The sequence below is a fragment of the Aspergillus saccharolyticus genome (assembly GCF_003184585.1).
Source record: "Aspergillus saccharolyticus JOP 1030-1 unplaced genomic scaffold BP01scaffold_81, whole genome shotgun sequence".
In the NCBI taxonomy this organism is placed as follows: Eukaryota; Fungi; Ascomycota; class Eurotiomycetes; order Eurotiales; family Aspergillaceae; genus Aspergillus; species Aspergillus saccharolyticus.
In genome coordinates, this window is record NW_020290691.1 from 31,918 (window position 1) to 50,545 (window position 18,628).

The following is an 18,628-nucleotide window of genomic DNA, read 5'->3' on the forward strand; positions in this document are numbered from 1 at the left end:
ATTATTATAGATGCACTCTCTAGATTACTATATATTAATAGTAAACCTTATCTATATAATATTAATCTAAATAAATACTCTGACTAAGTAGATTATATTAAAGTATAATTTAGAATAATTATTATATTACTCTATTTATCTAATAAGTTTAAGAGATATATTAGAGATAGTTATATATATAATTCTTAAATAAATAAAATACTAAGTATCTTATATAGTAATACTACATCTAAAAACCCAGCTATTTTATTATATATTAAAGATAATAAATTACTCTATATACTTAAATATATTATCTATAAGATAAATAATAGAATAAATATTATTATAGATAATCTTTGGCTTTATCTTTTCTATTTATTATCTTAAGATATCTTTACTATAGTCTATAATAATTAGTATTATATTAGCCTTAATAAATATCTTAATATACTAAAGAGTTCTATATTTTGTTAAGAATATTAATTATTCTATTAGTATCTTACTTACTGTCTAATATATCTTTTATATAAGATCTCTAAATATAAGCTATATAATAAACTCTAATTTATAATATTTCTATATATTTTCTTCTATACTATTATACTTTATTTTATTACAGATCTACCTCTTATAGATAAAGAAAAATATAACTAGTTACTTATTCTAGTAGATTTATTCTAGTAGATAAGTTTACTAAAAGAATAGAGTATATCTCTAGTAATATAAAGTAGAAAATTCTTAACTAAAGTAAAAATATTATTATATATCTATAGTTATATAACTAAAAGATTCTATATATCTTTATTAATAACTATAATTATTAATTTATAACTAATCTATCTTATAGTTTATATTCTAATTTATTATTATAGTGATTTTCTAGTACTATATACTATTCTTAAACTAATAGAAGTACTAAATATACTATTTAGATACTTAAAGTTATATTCTAATATACTATAACTAAAGATCTTTTATAATTATCTTAACTTTCTTTTCTTATAGTATCTTTTAATAGTTCTATTTATTTATCTACTAGTTTAATATCTTACTATCTAATATATATTATTAGTTTTAATAAACTATAATACTTACTTAAGATACTTAGTTAACTATACTAATAGAAGAAGTAGGACTTTATATCTCTCTATCTTAATATAGAAGATATTCTTAGGTATACTATTATATATATAGAGAATTAGTATAATTATATATATATACTTATATCTTTTAATATTAATAATAAAGTATATCTCTATCTTTATAAGAAATATAATATTTCTATTATTTTAGTAAAAGATATTCTAAAAGAAGCTTAGATACTAGTAGTCTAGTTCTTTCTATATTCTTAATAATATTAGATACTTATTCTATTATGTAGAACTACTAAAAATATATTATATATATTCTATTATATCTATTATATAGTTAGAATTAGCTTCTAAGAATAAAGATACTAGAGATAAAGATAATTTATTTATTAATCTCTTTAATTAATAGCTCTAAGAATCTTCTGTAGTTAATAAAGTAACTAATAAGTAGAAAGTCAAATAAATCCTTAATAAGTATATATATTAATATAGTTGAGAATCTATATATATAGAGTATCTTAATTATTAGCTTAGATATAGTCTAGAATATAACTAGTAGATATATAAATATAATCTTAATTCTTCTAAGCTTATTTATAACTATAAAGAATAAGTTAATTAATATCTATATTTATTCTTTATCTTTTAATATAGTTAACTTTCTTCTTTTTAATATTATTTTCTTATTTTCTTATCTTCTATATCTATATCTTCTAATTCTTATTTACTTTAAGTATTTGTTTATTAGCTTAATTATTTATCTATATTAATATTTAATTATATTCTTATCACTCTATTATATTAAGGATAATATATCTTTTCTCATTAGAGATAAATATAGCCGTCGTCAGTCTATCCACTGGTGACACTGTCGTTCCTGCCTGGGGTGTTGTTGGCGGTGTTGGTGTCTACAGTTATAGCGGCTTCCTGTATCCTCATCTCCATGAATTGAACAGCTATCTTCCACTAATAAAATCGTTCATATCAGCTTACTATTTAATATTACTTAGAATTAATTCAATCTACTTAGCAAATTTATTAATTAAGATAAGAAGTTATTATATATAAAGAATCTTAGTAAATCTATAATAAATCTATTATTATAGTATAGAATAGTACTAGTATAGAGATTAGTTAGAGTATTTTAAATAATAAGTATCTAGAAATTATATTCTATCTATAGATAGAATAATAATAAATATAGTTCTTTAGTAGTTTTTAATCTTTATATATAATTAAATTATATACTAATATATTCTTACTTATTATAAATAGTATAGAAAATTTTAGATAAGATAGAATATAGAATATATATCTAGAGTTCGTTTATAGTAAGATATCTATTATTCTTAATAGTAAAATTTAAGATTATCTTAAAGTTGAAATAAGTAATTATTGATATATATCTATAAATCCTTATAAATACTTCTTATATTATTAGACTTATATATTATTAATACTAATAAGAATCTTAACTTATATATTAATATAATATTTTAACTTCTTATTAATATTTATCTTATATATATTATTTATCTTAATACTATAGCTATTTAGCTATCTACTAATTAAAGCTATTTATTATAAGATAATAAATTAAATAAGATATTTTCTATATTATTTTGTCTATCTAATCTACCTTCTTTTTTTAAATAGATATAGAAGACTAAATATAATAGTATATATAAGATATATCTTATTGTTAAAGATTTTTATTAATATACTAGAAAAAATAATTGAATTAGTAAGATTTATATAGTTATTATAAGAAATATTAGTTTTAAAATCTTTATTATTCTTATAGCTAAACTTAACTAGATATTATATAGTAGTAATATTCATACTATATTTCCTAATACTAAATTATATAAACTAATATATATTAAATTCTTAAAAGACTTCTAGAAGAATAGTAAATATAGTATACTTATTAAATTACTATATAGTCTTAAGCAGATATTATATAAGTAGCATAATATACTATAATTTTCTTACTATAGATAGCTCTAGGTATTTATATATAGACTACTTAGTATTTATTAGGAAGTATTTCTTTATACTTATTTATATTAATAATATTCTTCTACTAATATAGAATATCTCTATAGTTAACCCTTTTTTTCAAAAAACTACTTAGTAAACTTATTAAAGTTATTAATAATAATCTATATATTTATTTTCTTAGGATTATTATTATATATATAAATAAGAGTATTTATTTTCTATAGAAGTTATATATTAAAGACTATCTTAAGTATTTTAGTATATTAATTCTATAAGATCTCTTCTATACTATTTAACTATAAAGGTTCTTTATTAAAATATATAGAAATTATATAGTCTAATGATATTAAGTTATATTAGAAATATAATAGTATACTAATCTAGATTATATTTAATATAATATCTAGATATTATATATACAATTAGTAAGCCAATCATTTTTTATGATAAATTCTAATACATCTTATATCTAAGCTATAATTCTTATCTAATATTATTTTACTAGTTCTCTAAATTTTTATCTATTCTATTACTATAAAGATTCTAAACTTATTAACTACTATAATACTAACTAATAGATGTATACTCACTTAATACTAACTTAATATTAGAATATATCTTTTAACTTATTAATAGTTCTATATTATAGAATTCTAAATTTAAAATTACTATTATACTATCTTCTACTAAGAATTAAGAGTATACTACTATTATCAGAGCTCATGTCTTATATCATTATTCATCCATTAATCTGTTGTTCCAGATAGATACAAAGGGACCCTCGAGAAAGAGATAATGGGAAGGGAAAGGTTTGACCCCACAGGAACCCGAAGGAAGGACCTGAGAGCTCAACATCTATTAACTAAAGCTACTATTATTCTAAACTATTTATCTCGTAATATCTATTATCTAGCTAGAGTCTACTATTAATATTAATTGATTTAATTATATTCTTTCTAAACTACTCTATGTAGAAAATAAAAGATTTTCTAATTAAGCTAATTACTAGAAAATTAAAGTAATTATTAATAAGTCTCTTATCTATAAAGACTAGTATTGAATGTCTATTCTAGAGTATCTAGTCTATTAATCTAGATATAGATCTAAAGATAATTAGTAGATATATATATTAGATATTACTACTAATAAAAAGATTAATAAATATGAAATATTACTATTATTAATAATCTAATATATCTTATATAATTTCTATACTCTATATCTTTATTTATATATATCTATAATAAGAATACTATGATAAAAGACTAGTATATATAATGGTAGAAGATAATAAGTCAGTTCTATTATAATATTCTACCTTAGAGTGGAATCTTAGTTCATCCCATCTCGGGATCTTGGAGAAAAAAAACAACTTCATCATGATATAAGGAACGTCTCCCTACCACAGCTTTGACAGATTAGTCTTGAAAAATAGGGACTGCTATTATTCTATACCTAACTGATCGACTTTATTTTTAACAAAATAATTAGGTGTAAACTTGAGAATATGATAATAATTAAATAATCTACAGTATAAAGAATAGATAGTACAATGTCTAATAGTTATAAGATATAATAATAGTAATTTAATAAGAATAAGATATTATATAATTGTATAATTAATAACTAAATTAGAGTAGAAATTAAGACTATTAAGTAATTTATTATAGTAATAAGAAAGAAGATAGTATAGAGAATTAAGAATATAATGATTTGATTAGTATAGATTTTAGTAATATATATTATATTCTCAATAAACTGAATATACTACTATATAAAAAAATAACAAAGGGTCCTTATGATTGAATTTGTTCCGAATATTTTTAGAACCAACGAGGTGGCCAGAACCACGAGATATCCGCCAAAGGCAGAACTATCTGGCAAGACCACCGGCCACCATACCGGAAGGCTATTCCCCTAAGCTATTCGCTACAACAGTTTTCTGACAATACAAAACACCGCAACTGTTTTTGAACCCATTTTGCAGCCGTATGCCCAAGTCACCGCCAGCTGACAAGAAACTCCTGTTGAGCTAAGGGGCTCTTTTCTGATTTACCCAGTAGCTTCATAACTACTGTTCGAGTTAATTGGGTCTTACTAGGTCAGTGCTTCAGTGCTTTTCAAGCAAAGGTTTGTGCTATTGTCATCCGCAATTCATGAATAGGTGGGGCTGGAGGCGTCGAACGCACTGGAGATCAGAGGCATGTTGAGGAAGGAGCGGACCCGCCGGTACAGTACACAGGACAGAGGAACCCTGTCGCCACGGGAAGGCTAAGTCAAGACGCTCCCATCGTCATGAAAACTGCATTTGTACGAAAAAACTTTCAGGCTTGCGAGGAAGGCGAGCGTTTGCTTTTGATAAGAGATATTGTTTGCTGCCTAGCGGCAAATCCAGAATAACTCAGATAACACATGCCTTATATTGGAAGAATCATGGTCTATGCTCAGTATGATGAGAGCCAGAACACAGATATATCTGAGTAGAAAGCAAATATGCCTTATGTTCATGTCGGGCCTTCAGGTTTGAACTAGATACTGTTCGGTCTCGTCCGGTGGTGAGACACCTCGGGAAGAAACATGTTTGTCACTCAAATTCACAGCAATAAAAGTCTTCGGTAAGCTGACACTGAAGCACTACGGTCAGCATCCTTGCCGCTGCAAGGTATAGATCTAGAAAGAAACTTACGTATCGAACTTCGCCTTGAGTGTTTCAATAACTTCTTTCCAATCCTGGTGAGGTGTCAGGCTTCTTCTAGGAGCGCAGCCAATGGCATGTCTGGAATCAAGCTGAACGTCTAGAGGATCAAAAGCATGGCACCCAGGACTGATCGAGATGCGAATGGAGTAGGAATTGGTTGAAGACTCGCGGTCCTTAGCCTCATAGAGTTCGAAGCAGATTTGTGAAAGATAGTCCAGCTCGGGTATAGCTGTCCTGGCTATTTTGGTTTGGATCCCTCCTTCTAATATGCAATTGAGCAGGGTGTAGATGTGAGATTCTTTGGTGAAGTAGAAGAAAGATTTCGCATCAGGGGACGCTTGAACTTCTTCGAGATCTCTTACTATCCCCTGTAGAAGTGGCAAAGACGTGAGTAAACCTATTTCAAGCTTTTCCGTATCTGTGATTCCATACTCCTGTGGAGTCACGTAATCAAAGAGAACTTTGGCTAACTTGTATAGCTCTCGCAACTTCGATAGTCTTCCATCCATTTTACACTTCGAGGGACTGGATCCTGGATATAATTTGAAGTAGTGGTCGTACGTGTCATCGAGGCCTCTGAAATGTGGCATTGATTCAAAGGCATGCATGCGCTTTTTCCAGCCAAACCGATGAGCAAAAGATGGAGTTTCGGACGAATGATCAATTTTTTCATGGCTTGCGCCATCTTTGCTTGATTTGGTGTCTCCGGTCAGGTCATCTCGCGTGACTTTCATCCAGCTATGAGCATCGTGTTCGTCGTCAGTGTCATCGTTATCGGGTGGCATGAACACCCATTCTAGGAATTGTCGATTGTGTAGAGCATCAAATTTCATGCTATCATATAGCTCAGAAAGCTTGCTTGGGTCAACCTTTTCTGTGTCACAAAACTCGGCGAATAGCTTCTCCCATCTCTCCTTGAAGAGCATTGGGTCTTCCCCCGTACACCAGCGTCCTTGAATGGAAGCCAATGCAGGGTTCTCATAACGGGCATCCAATTCATGGGTGCAGTGTTCATCTTGTTTATCGGAGAGTACGGATGATGGAGACTTCGGTGACAATTTGTCAATCATCCGAAAGTTATGTCTCATAACATCTCGGTGATATTTCATTAACTCGACCACAGTTGCCAGAACTACTGATGGCTCGGGAATATTGTCTTTGGGCCATGTAAATTGTGAAGGTGCTGAACCCTCCCGCAGAAGCAGCTTTAATTTCTTCTTGACCTTGTCCATGAGATCTTTCGCCGCATTGGAGTCATCCAGAAGATCCTTTCGTACCTGTATGAAATTTTCGGGAAGCTCTTTTTGATCAAGAAAGGCGCAGGCCCAAATTTGAGCTAGGAACCATGAGTAAGTATGATTTGAGGCGTGAACATATGATATGGTCTCAACTCACCACTAGTGCTCACCCTTCTTTCGGAACTGGTGAAAATACGAACATTGTTCAATGCCTCTTTATTCATTAATTTCAAATCATCACGCATATTGAGCCCCAGATCCTGCGACTGGTAGCGTGCAGCATGGGTTGGTTCACCTCCCCACTTGATAACGAGCTGAAGTTTATCGAGAATGAGGTCGTTCTCTGCGGCAGAGAACCTCGAAAATGTAGCGCCAGAGATTGAGTCACTTCGCGTTTGAGGCCGACCAGATCTATCTTCAGATGGAGTCTGGTTGTGACAAGCGCGCTGCGAAGATTCTTCCTGAGAAGACTCCCCATCAGGATACGTTACCGGGAGAGTGGAAGTGGACTGTCCCCGCAACTCTTCGGGTCTTCTCTTGCGGAACATTGGCTTGATTTGAACCTTGGTCCCGGGCCAACCGCCCTTTTTCTCCAAGGATGTGCGGAGTAGTTTAAGTTTATCCAAATCTTCAAGCTCCTCTTTCATAGCAATTCTCACAGCTTCTGAAACACTAGCCAACGCCGCCTCGCCTTTGATTACCACCTCTTCTTGATGACCCTTCAGTAAATCAATGAAGGGTTGACTGTGGAAAGTAAATTTGAACTTCTGCTTCGGTGTGCGGTCAGCATGTCTTATCACTGCAACCATTCCTTTCAACTTCCAAGAGTGTTTGGATGCAGGAGGTGGGGGTGGGCAGCCATCGATAGATGAATCAACTGATACTATGGACGCTTTCAAGTTTTGCGGGTCGTAGGCTTTTGTTGTTGCAATTTTCTCCCTCGAGATGTGGCTTTTGTGACTGTTTCCATTGTCCAGGCTCTCACCAGAAGGAGATGTGGTGGGCCGGTTAATAATAGACTCTGTTGATCCTGTCTCAGAGCTGCTGAGGCTCTGTTGAGGCCCTTGGAGCTTGGATGAGCTGGGAGATTTCAATAGTGTTTTCAACGTGGTCCTTTGTGATATGGAGTGCCTCCAGCTGTGACCTGATTCCTGAGGCAGAGAATCGGAAGGCTCCTGCAAGCCTTGATACCGGCGCTTCTCGCTAAGGAAAATATCCTTCAAGATGCTAGCGCATTTGTCATAATAGTCGTTGTTGTCTTTGACGAAACTCCAGCCATTAACATCAATCACATAGCTTTTCTCTCCAACACGGAGCATGTCAAAACCACAAATTCTCTGACCAAATCCATTCGATATCTTTGATGCAATAGATGCTTCTTCCCTGCTCAGTTTCGTGATATATCGGATTTCTTTTCCATGAGTATTGCGCCGAACAAGCCCATCGACTACAGGTGACTTCCGCGTTTCCGCATGGCAAAAGTCAGGTCCAACGGTGTAGGCCTTGACATCCTCTGAATTATCGACCCTCAGAAACTGCTCGTATATGTAGCTCGTATCATGTTCCGTAATAGATCTTGGAGTAATGAGGTTGGGATCATATTCGGAGCTTTTATTTCCGACTTTGCGGAAAAGTCTCCTGCCGCCACCCCCGTATTGCTGGTCATTGGGAAAGTATATGTGAATATTATGGTCTTCGCCGTTCACCGGCTTCTCAACGAATGGTTTCTTGATGACTTTGCCGTCGACAATCAAGGAATCACCATCTTCCGACATTGTCACCTTCATTGACCGGGGCGCCCCACCGCCAGTGCCGTCGCTGGGCCCTTCAAGTTTGACGCCTGTCATCCTATATACATGCTGAGCGAGTTCGGCGGATTCAAGTATGGGTCCACCATCGCGGTTAACTTCCATTCTTTTAGGTGAAGGCACACCCATGTGATCTAGTACTCTGAGACATAGTCGCCGGTCCCATAGTACCTTTTGCATAGGCAAATCATTGACGCAGAAAGGCTTCCGAAGTCTTGCGTATGCGATAGCCTTGTCCAATGGAAATCCATCCGAAAAGAATGCTATGAGGTATTCACATATTGGCCAATTTTCTACAGCCTCGTCAAGGATAACCTTGTCACCGAAGACAATCACTTCAAAACCACCTTTAGCTTGCAGGCGGGTCAATATATTCTGGCTGGGTTTGCTGCGGGCCTTAACATCCAAAGCACAAACTCCGATCCTGCCTAGTTTTGGTAATGAAGGTTCGGTTTCGCTTGTGGAAGAACTTGCTGCTGTGCTTGCACTGAGCCTTCTAGGCGCCCCGCTTGATGGCCGGTTTTCGTAATTCTCCTGGGCACATGATTGTGAGTCCAATATAAGATCCGACTTGCGCGAATTCGCGGGAACCGTTTGCGTGTAGATTGAACTGCCCTTGTTTGCGGCAGATGTTGCGAGGACATTTGTCGGACAGGAACCGGTCTTCTTATGACTGGGATGGGTGACTGCAGAGCACACTAAAGCAATTGAGTCCGCAGAGGTGCCAGCTGTTCCGTAATCAGAAGGATCGAGTCTATTGACATGACCATTGCTTTGAGCCTCGGGGTCCATCGTTGCAGGAAGACGCCGGCTTCAGATATAAAGGCTCTTGGCCTGGCGAGTTGTTTGGTCTGGAGAGGCGTCACGACTAACGCACGAAGATAGGAAAGGCGAGGTAACAGTGATTACCGAGCTACTGCCAAGATTTTCCAAATCCACTCATTAGGTGGAGGTATGAACTGTACATATATGTAAGATACTTGATGACCTGGCTTGTGTGGTGGTAGCCTGTAACGACGAATTAGTAAGTCTGTTGGCTGCCTTGTGTTTTCTATTTGAAAACAGAGTTTGACACCCGCACACTGCGACGGGTCATGAGTAATTCAGCTTCTCTTGACATCATAGACATAACTGCCATAGTCCATTGTGTGTAATGCTAATAAAGTGCCGTAGTACGATTGGGTACCTACCCAATTAACGATAACACCAATCAAGTAGGTGACTTGACGGATTGGTACGCTGAGATAAAGCATCCCCGCCATTGTAAGCAGCCCGACGGGCACGGGTTATATACAAGAAAGCCTACTTTTAAACCTCTATAAGAGATTCTATTATTATTAGAAAAACTAGAAGAATTAAGACTTCTATATAAATTACTATAAGAAAACTAGTAGAAAACTAATAAAAATTATTTAATTTATTATAATAAGTACTATGGTATTTTATTTTTTAAAAAAGAAAATAAGAAGATTTATACTAAGATAGAGTAAATGATATGGATGATTTGTTATGTGGAAGATAGTTGTTCCATTAATGGAGACAAGGATACAGGAAGCCGCTATAACCGTAAGCACCAACACCACAGACAACACCCTGGGCAGGTGTAAGGGCTAAACCAACCCTTCCAACCTTCGCGAGTAGTCGCGAAGGGAAATCTATATAGCAGGCCTCAGGTACCAATCACGTGATAGATAAGTAAGTAGACTGCGACCTCCTATTTAGGGGGGTGGGTGACTCACAGATTAGATAGATTAGTAATAATATCTTAAGATAATCAACTAGTATCTTTAGTCTTATAAGACTATTTATTTATTATATTATTTTACTATCTTAGTTCTTATAATCTTATTACTTAATACTCTATAACCTAGTCTAGTAAATAATAATTAGATATAGAATATAAAGCTAAACTAGAAGTAACTACTCTAATCTAATTATAGAGCACTATATTTTAATTATAAAGAATAAATTCCAATCTAGAAACTCTATAAATATTTATATTTACTTAAATAGATTATAAAATTATAAGAATAACTAGAAATTAGTAATATAAAAAAGTATCTATAAAGAATCTTAAATAACTCTAATTCTAGTACCATAGAGATAAAGAGAACTAATATATATATTAATCTATTTATAAATAAGAACTAGTATAGTATCTATAACTATACTATCTACTATATATTTATTATATATTAGAAATTAACTATAAAAATAAATAATCAGAATTTAAATTAAAAGATATATTGTCAGACTGGCAGCTCACCTGACTACCAAACCCTAGCCCTGATTCCTGGATTGAGCCATTTGAACCATTGTTCTAGCCCAATCCATCCCTGGCTAATTTACCCCTGCATTCTTACCCTGGATTCTCACCCCTGCATTCTGAATGTTTTGATTTCCTAATTAGGAAATTAATAAACAAAGGATTTTTACTTAAATAGCCTGATTTATTTAATAATTTCCTGAGGATCATCCCGAATCATCCTGAACCAGTTGACCAGATATATATTAAAATCAGTGGCTTGTTTATTTCCTTATTTATTCTATCTTTGATTCTTTTGATTTTAATTATCTTTGACTTTAATCTTGCTTTGACTTTACTTCTATACTTAGTTTATATAGAAAAGTAAAAGTTAAATAAAGCCCTAATTAATTCTATTTAAAAAGAACTGAAACTCTAATAGTTATAAGCCTGGAAGACCTCTTACTTTGATTTATTCAATCCCCCTGTTAATTGAATCAACTACAGTTAGTTCTATTTAATATAAACAATCAGATTATTTAGTAATCTGATAGAATCCTATAATTAAATCAGTCATATGACTGGATTCTATAGATTAATTAAATTCGACTATTCGTAATCAATAAAGAAATATAGGAATTAGTAAATCTAGAACTGCAAACCAAGCCTACCTACCCAATCCGGCCTAGTGCTATTAGTATGAAACAGATAAAATCATTAGTAAATTTAATAATCAACTTAAATAAATCAGACTATCTACTATATTAGGAAGCCAAGCAGGACTACTATCAGAATCTTAAGGAATTTAATAAAACTGCTTCAGAACTAGCCTTATTAAGTCTATTAATTAATTCTATATTAAGTAAGCAAAATTAGTATACTATACTTAATTTAGAAAAGCCCTATTAAATCCTTTAAGCCCTACGAAACCGCCTAGTACTAATTAATTAATTAAGGAAGTAAGATCTTATAAATTAATATCACTACCTTAGGACCTTAACAAAGGGTTCTATTAAGAGCTATATTAGTTGATAGGAATTAATCTATTCTAAAGTAGTAGAGCTTTAAATTAGTAAGATTAAGGAGCTAATTAGAGTACTTTTTAACTTTCTTAAATTAATTTATAAAATAATAGGTATCTTTATATTAATATAGTAGTCCAGGCTTATTAAAATTAAAAATAGTTAGAAAGAAATCTCTAAATTCCTTGAACTAATCTGTAAGGCACATGACTGGATTTGGTTAAATTATCAGAACAGATAATCTATTAATAAGTAAAATAGAGTAAGTTACACCACCTTCCAGGACTAAAGTAATATACTAGAACAAGATAGTAAATAAACTACCGAAAATAGAAATATATAAATAAAGCCCTGAAAGGAGAGATTATATAGCTAATCCTACCTCTATAAGTTAGGAAAGAATAATAGAAACCATAACTTTCAGAATTATTAATATATTAATAAAGACCTCTGAAATTTAATATAGTTATCTGATCTAGATGTACTAAACCACTTTCGGCAAGCCTGTAAGAACCCGAAATTCAGATATATCTATAAGAAAACTTACTAAGCTTATTAAATAACCTCTATTACTCTAGAAATCTTTAAAAATCAATAAATAGAGGAATATCTATCTAAATTTATTCTATTAATATATTAATAGACTTCTAAACTAGGAAATATATTAATAAATCTATTAAAATAATAGGTATTTAATACTACATCTAATAATTATGTGTATAATTCATTAGAATTATTTATTAATTACAGACTAGTTAATAATAATTATATCTATATTAGAAATACCTCTAATACTATTTAGAGATATGAAACAGTCCTATTCTACTTTACCTGCCCAAAGGGGAATAGTATTATTTTTAAATTAAAGGATATTATCTTTGTTTCTGGATTCTACTATAATATCATGTCAGGCTGGAAGGCCCAGGAAACCGGACTATTCTATAATAGAAAATATGCTCTTTTGGAAACAGCTAATAGAATACTAGTCTACTATATTAAGCTAATTCATAGGCTATATTTTATTTAATAGGAATAATTAGTTAAATTCTTAATAACCCTTAATTTAATGATTAAACAGCTAATCAGAATATCCGAAAAGCCTTATATTTTGAATAGAACCATGAAAGAATGGTATAATAGATTAGAGTATCTAAAAGAAGAAGCCCTAAGATACCTTAGTTAAAAGACTTAGAGCATTCAATTAACTAATATTAAGTTAGAACCAATCCAGAAATACCCTACCTGCCGAATCAGCCAATTAAATCATTAGATTTCAAGACAGAAAATCAACCCAGGCACCAAGCCCTTTGAAACCCTATATTAGGACCTGATTCATATGACTACTATATAGAATAAATAGAGATATATTAGTCATCTCTATTATTTCTATTTAAAATTTTACTTAGGGCAAGCCCTAACTTCCAAATCAGATATCTCATAGTTAATTATTAATATAATTATTTATATAATTAATCAATATGAGACCATGCCCAAGTGATTTTATTTAGATTAGAATAGGAATCTCAACATCTTTCTAATTTAGGCTAGCTCTAAGAGAATAATTATTAATTATTCGCCTATATACCAGCCTGAGTAGAATCCTTTTTCTGAGAGGGCTGGAGCTCTAATTACTTCTAAAATAAGATATTTATTAATTAATTCAGGCCTGCCACTATTTATTTAGCTTGAAACCATGGAAACAGCCATATATATCCTAAATAGGATGTCAAATAAATAACTCGATTAGGAAACCCCCTATAGAACTGTCTGGAAAAGCCTTCTACAATGACTCTTATAATTACCAGAGAAACCAGACCTTTTCTATTTAAGAAAGTATAGATCATGTGTCTATACCCAAATCAGTAATCTACCAAAAGGGGATAAACTAGGGCCTAGAGCCCTTATTGGATTCCTTATTAAATATAGAGCTTTAAATATCTAGTAAATATAGATTCCTACCCTCAACTGAGTAATATCTGCACGTGATATTATGTTTAACGAAGGGTCAAACTATAAATAAACTTCTGAATTAGAAAGTATATTAATAAAACAACAGCTCACCCAGGTGATTAATTTAATCCAAATTGAATAGTTAGATATTGAATTAATTGATCAAGAACCACCTTCATTGGATGACTTAGAAATTGAGGATATCTCTGAGCTGAAATTATATAATCCAGAAGAATCCCATGATTCAGAGGGATCTCATGACCCAGAGGGACCCCATGACCCAGAGGAATTATATAACTATGCAGAATCCTTGGAGGATATAGTCCTTGGTAATATACCTCCTACTTCTAAAGACTCACCGCCTGCCTCACCGCCCATAATTCTTATTAATAATTTCACTATTAATCAAAAGGCTTTTAATAAAATTAATTTCCTTAATGTAGAACTAATCAGAGGATTAAAAAGATAGAGATCTGAATTACCTAATCTAGACTATTCCTAAAAGAGACTAGTTCTCTAAGCTATTTAAATAATAGTCAATTGTATTAATAAAGGGGAAATCCCTAATATTAATAAATCCCAGCTTCTACTACTATCTATCAACTGGAGGGGATTAATGAGTCACCTCTATTTATTTTAATTTATTCAAGCTTCAAAGGTGGAATTTAATTAATTAGTTGCCTTAGGTACCTGGATTATATATTTAACCTATAATACAAAGGATAAGGAAGTCCTACTACTAAAATAGGTGTAGACCTACAAATTCAATAAAAAAGATCAACTGGCTGGATTTAAGGCCCGGATATATATTTAGGGAGATTTATAGACTTCTAATTAGTTAGAAACCTGTACCAGTACACTTGCAGCTAGATCCCTGAGGATTATCCTAGCCCTAATTATAGTATTTGATCTGGAAATATACTAATTAGATGCTGTCACCGCCTTTCTTAATAGCTTAATTAAGAAAAAGATCTATATAGGCCTCCTTCCCAGATTAGGAAATAAATAAATAGTTTATCTATTATAGAAGACTCTATATAGTCTAAGATAATTATCTCTTCTTTGGTAAAAGACTCTTAGAGTAAAGCTTGAAGCCCTAGGGCTCAGCTCTATTAAAGAGGATTAATATATCTATATTAATAATTATCTGATTTTATTAATATTTATGGATGACATGATCTGTATATTCTACTAATTAAATCAAGAGAAATTCAATAAATTTAAGGAAAAATTAATAATATTATTTAATATAAAGGACCTTAGTGAATCTATATTATTTTTAAATATCCAGATATCATATGATTGTCTAAACTAGAAGCTATAGATTAAGTAATTAATATATATTAATAAAATTATTAATAAATTTAATCTAGGATATCTTAAAAGCCCTAAGTCTCTACTTCTAAGTAAGAAATTGACTAAGAACCCACTTTTCAAGGCCTTAGTTAATTAAATCTATGAATTTCAGTAAAAAGTAGGGTTAGTTTTATATTCTGTAGTTTAGACTAGGCCTGATATAGCTAAATTATATTAACTGCTTGTAGAATACCTGACTAATCCAAGTCCTAAACATCTCAGGGTAGTGGATCACTTGATTTCCTATTTAGAAGGAATAAAGAATCTAGCTATTGAATATAGTCCTAGTCCTAATCAGGCAGTTTTCTATATAACTAGTAATATCAGCTTTGATAATAATTTAGATTGTACTAGCTTAATAGGGTATATTATTTACTTATTTAATGGATCTATTAACTGGCTGAGTAAGAAACAACACCATGTAACCCTATCCACCACTAAGGCTGAACTATTAGCCCTAACTACTGTAGCTAAGCAACTGCTTTGGTAGAGATGATTTTTCAATCAGATAGGGTTTAACCCTAAACACTACCTTTCTATATTATATAATAATACCTAGATAGTCTAAATCCTGACTAGTCCCATCTTTCCTTTTCAGACTAGTCTAAAGTATATGGATATTGCAAATCACTGGCTTAGATAGAAAGCTCTAAATAAGACTATTAATATTTATTAGATTGCAACTAATAAAATAAAAGCTGATAGTCTAACTAAGTAGTTTAAAAGTTAGAAATACTAGTAATTTATTAATTAACTTAATATAGTAAGAACTTGATTATTCATCTTTTTTCTATTTTAGTAGTATATTTACCCGTCTATTTACTCTAATTTTGATAGAACTACTAAGTTCTATAAAACTATAGGGGTATGTTAGACTAGTAGCTTATCTGACTACTAAACCCTAGCCCTAATTCCTGAATTAAGCTATTTGAACTATTATTCTAGTCTAATCCATCCCTGGCTAATTTATCTCTGCATTCTTACCCTGGATTCTCACCCCTGTATTCTAAATATTTTGATTTCCTAATTAGAAAATCAATAAACAAAGGATTTTTGCTTAAATAGCCTGATTTGTTTAATGATTTCCTGAGGATCATCCCGAATCATCCTGAACCAGTTGACCAGATATGTATTAAAATTAGTGGCTTGTTTATTTCCTTATTTATTCTATCTTTGATTCTTTTGATTTTAATTATCTTTGACTTTGACCTTGCTTTGACTTCACTTCTATACTCAGTTTGTATGGAAAAGTGAAAGTTAAATAAAGCCCTAATTAATTCTATTTGAAAAGAACTGAAACTCCAACATATATATTATAGTAGTCTATCTAGACTATACTCTAAATAATCTATAGAGAAGTAAGATAATTAAGTTATACTATAAAAAAGAATAGTTAAATCTCTATAAATTCTATAAAATTTAATTAGAAGATTCTTGTCAGGCCGCGCAGCCTAACTGCGGCCTCAGGCCGCAACCCGGGTCGCCGCGCAGCGACGGTGCGTGCACGTGACGCACACCCCTTACTGGGGCCGCTGAGGGCCGCCGCAGCAGACCTCAGCGGTTAGTTCAATATATACGATACCCCTACATTCCACGCAGTATATCACGTTCCCAGCGCACCTCACAATTCTATAAATTATAAATAAAAAATTTAATTAAAAATTCTTTATATAAAATTTTATAAAGAGAAACCAGAGTTTATCTATCTATAGAAATAGAAAAAGATAAAGACTAAGTTAGATTATAAGATATTAGATCTTAATATACTATAATTATATCTATTCTTTAACTTATTCTAGTATAAGGGCTAAGAAGGTGAAATAGCGTGATGAACGAATAGCCCTTGCGAGGCCGAAGATGCCAGTTGATTGCCTTAAGGTGTTGTTGCTAATCTGCCTAATCCGCGAGTCACCCACCCCCTAAATGGGAGGTCGCGACTCACTTACTTAGCTATCACGTGACTGGTGCCTGAGGCCTACTATATAGATTTCCCTTCGCGACTACTCACAAAGGTTGGAAGGGTTGGTTTAGCCCTTACATCTAGTCTATAATATAGTAAAAGATCTATAAATAGTCTATATTCTCTATAATAGAATAGAATCTTATTATACTTATTATATAGTTATATCTAATACTAAACTAATAGTATAAATAATAGAGAAACTATTTAAAAGAAGAGTTTAAAGAGAATAAATTATACTATAAGAACTAAAGATTAATACTTCTATTAGATTAGATTTATAAGCTAGATTATAATACTACTTCTACTATAAAGAAATCCTTAGAATCTAAGCTAAATAATTAGTTCTTATAGAGATCTAATAAATTATTAGAATTATTTATCTACTTTAACTATAAGAAGAATAGTTATATTATAGAGTATTATATATTATAAAAGCTAGTTATAAGATAACTAGTTAACTAAATTATAATACTAACTCTAGAAAAGATAGAGCTTATAATATACTTTAGTTTATAACTAAGAGAAGAGCTAATAATATATAAAAATAAAAAATATCTTCTAGATAAAGAAGTAGTAGTAGATAGTAGTATAAAGACTAATCTAATATTTATAATACTAGTAAAGTAAATAGAATAATTAATGATATCTATAAAGATACTTATAAATAGTATTAGTAATAGAAGAATATAGTTAAAAGAAACTATAATCTTTACTATTAAACTAGAAGATATATATAGTAAATGTAAGAGATAAATAAATCTTATTATTATAATATTAAAGATAGAAGAGATTATTCTTAGAATATCTTAATTAAAGTAGTAAAAACTATATACTATATTCCATAAATATAAGCTATACTTCTATAATAATAGTATATTATAGTTATTATATAATAGAATATAAATAAAATAAATCCTTATCTAGTAATAATATAGAAGATTTATAATAGAATAATAAACTAGATAATACTAGATTAGTATTATAAATTTAAAAGAGTTTTTATAGAAGAGAAAGCTATAATACTACTAGAGTATTAACTAAGAGTAGACTTAGAAATTAATCTCTATAAGAATTTCTAACTAAAACTAAGATAGATATATAAGATATTATTTATAAAAAAAAGATCTTATAGAACTATCTATAAGAGATATTTATAAAAGAATAGATCTAATATTCTAAATTACTAGTAGATATACTAATTCTATTTATAAAAAAGAAGAATAGAAGCTTATAGGTATATATAAACTACTATAAATTAAATAAGTAGATAA

The 18,628-nt window shown here is 30.9% G+C and overlaps 1 protein-coding gene across 1 annotated transcript; it reads right to left on the reverse strand.

Moving 5' to 3' along the window:
• Positions 1–5,594: 5,594 nt before the first annotated feature.
• BP01DRAFT_387611 (inositol polyphosphate kinase VIP1) lies at positions 5,595–9,613 on the reverse strand (the record flags this gene model as incomplete). Its single annotated transcript, XM_025577752.1, has 3 exons — positions 5,595–5,703; positions 5,764–7,111; positions 7,171–9,613. 3 exons carry the CDS (start codon positions 9,611–9,613, stop codon positions 5,595–5,597), a joined length of 3,900 nt encoding a protein of 1,299 aa, XP_025426136.1.
• Positions 9,614–18,628: the final 9,015 nt, after the last annotated feature.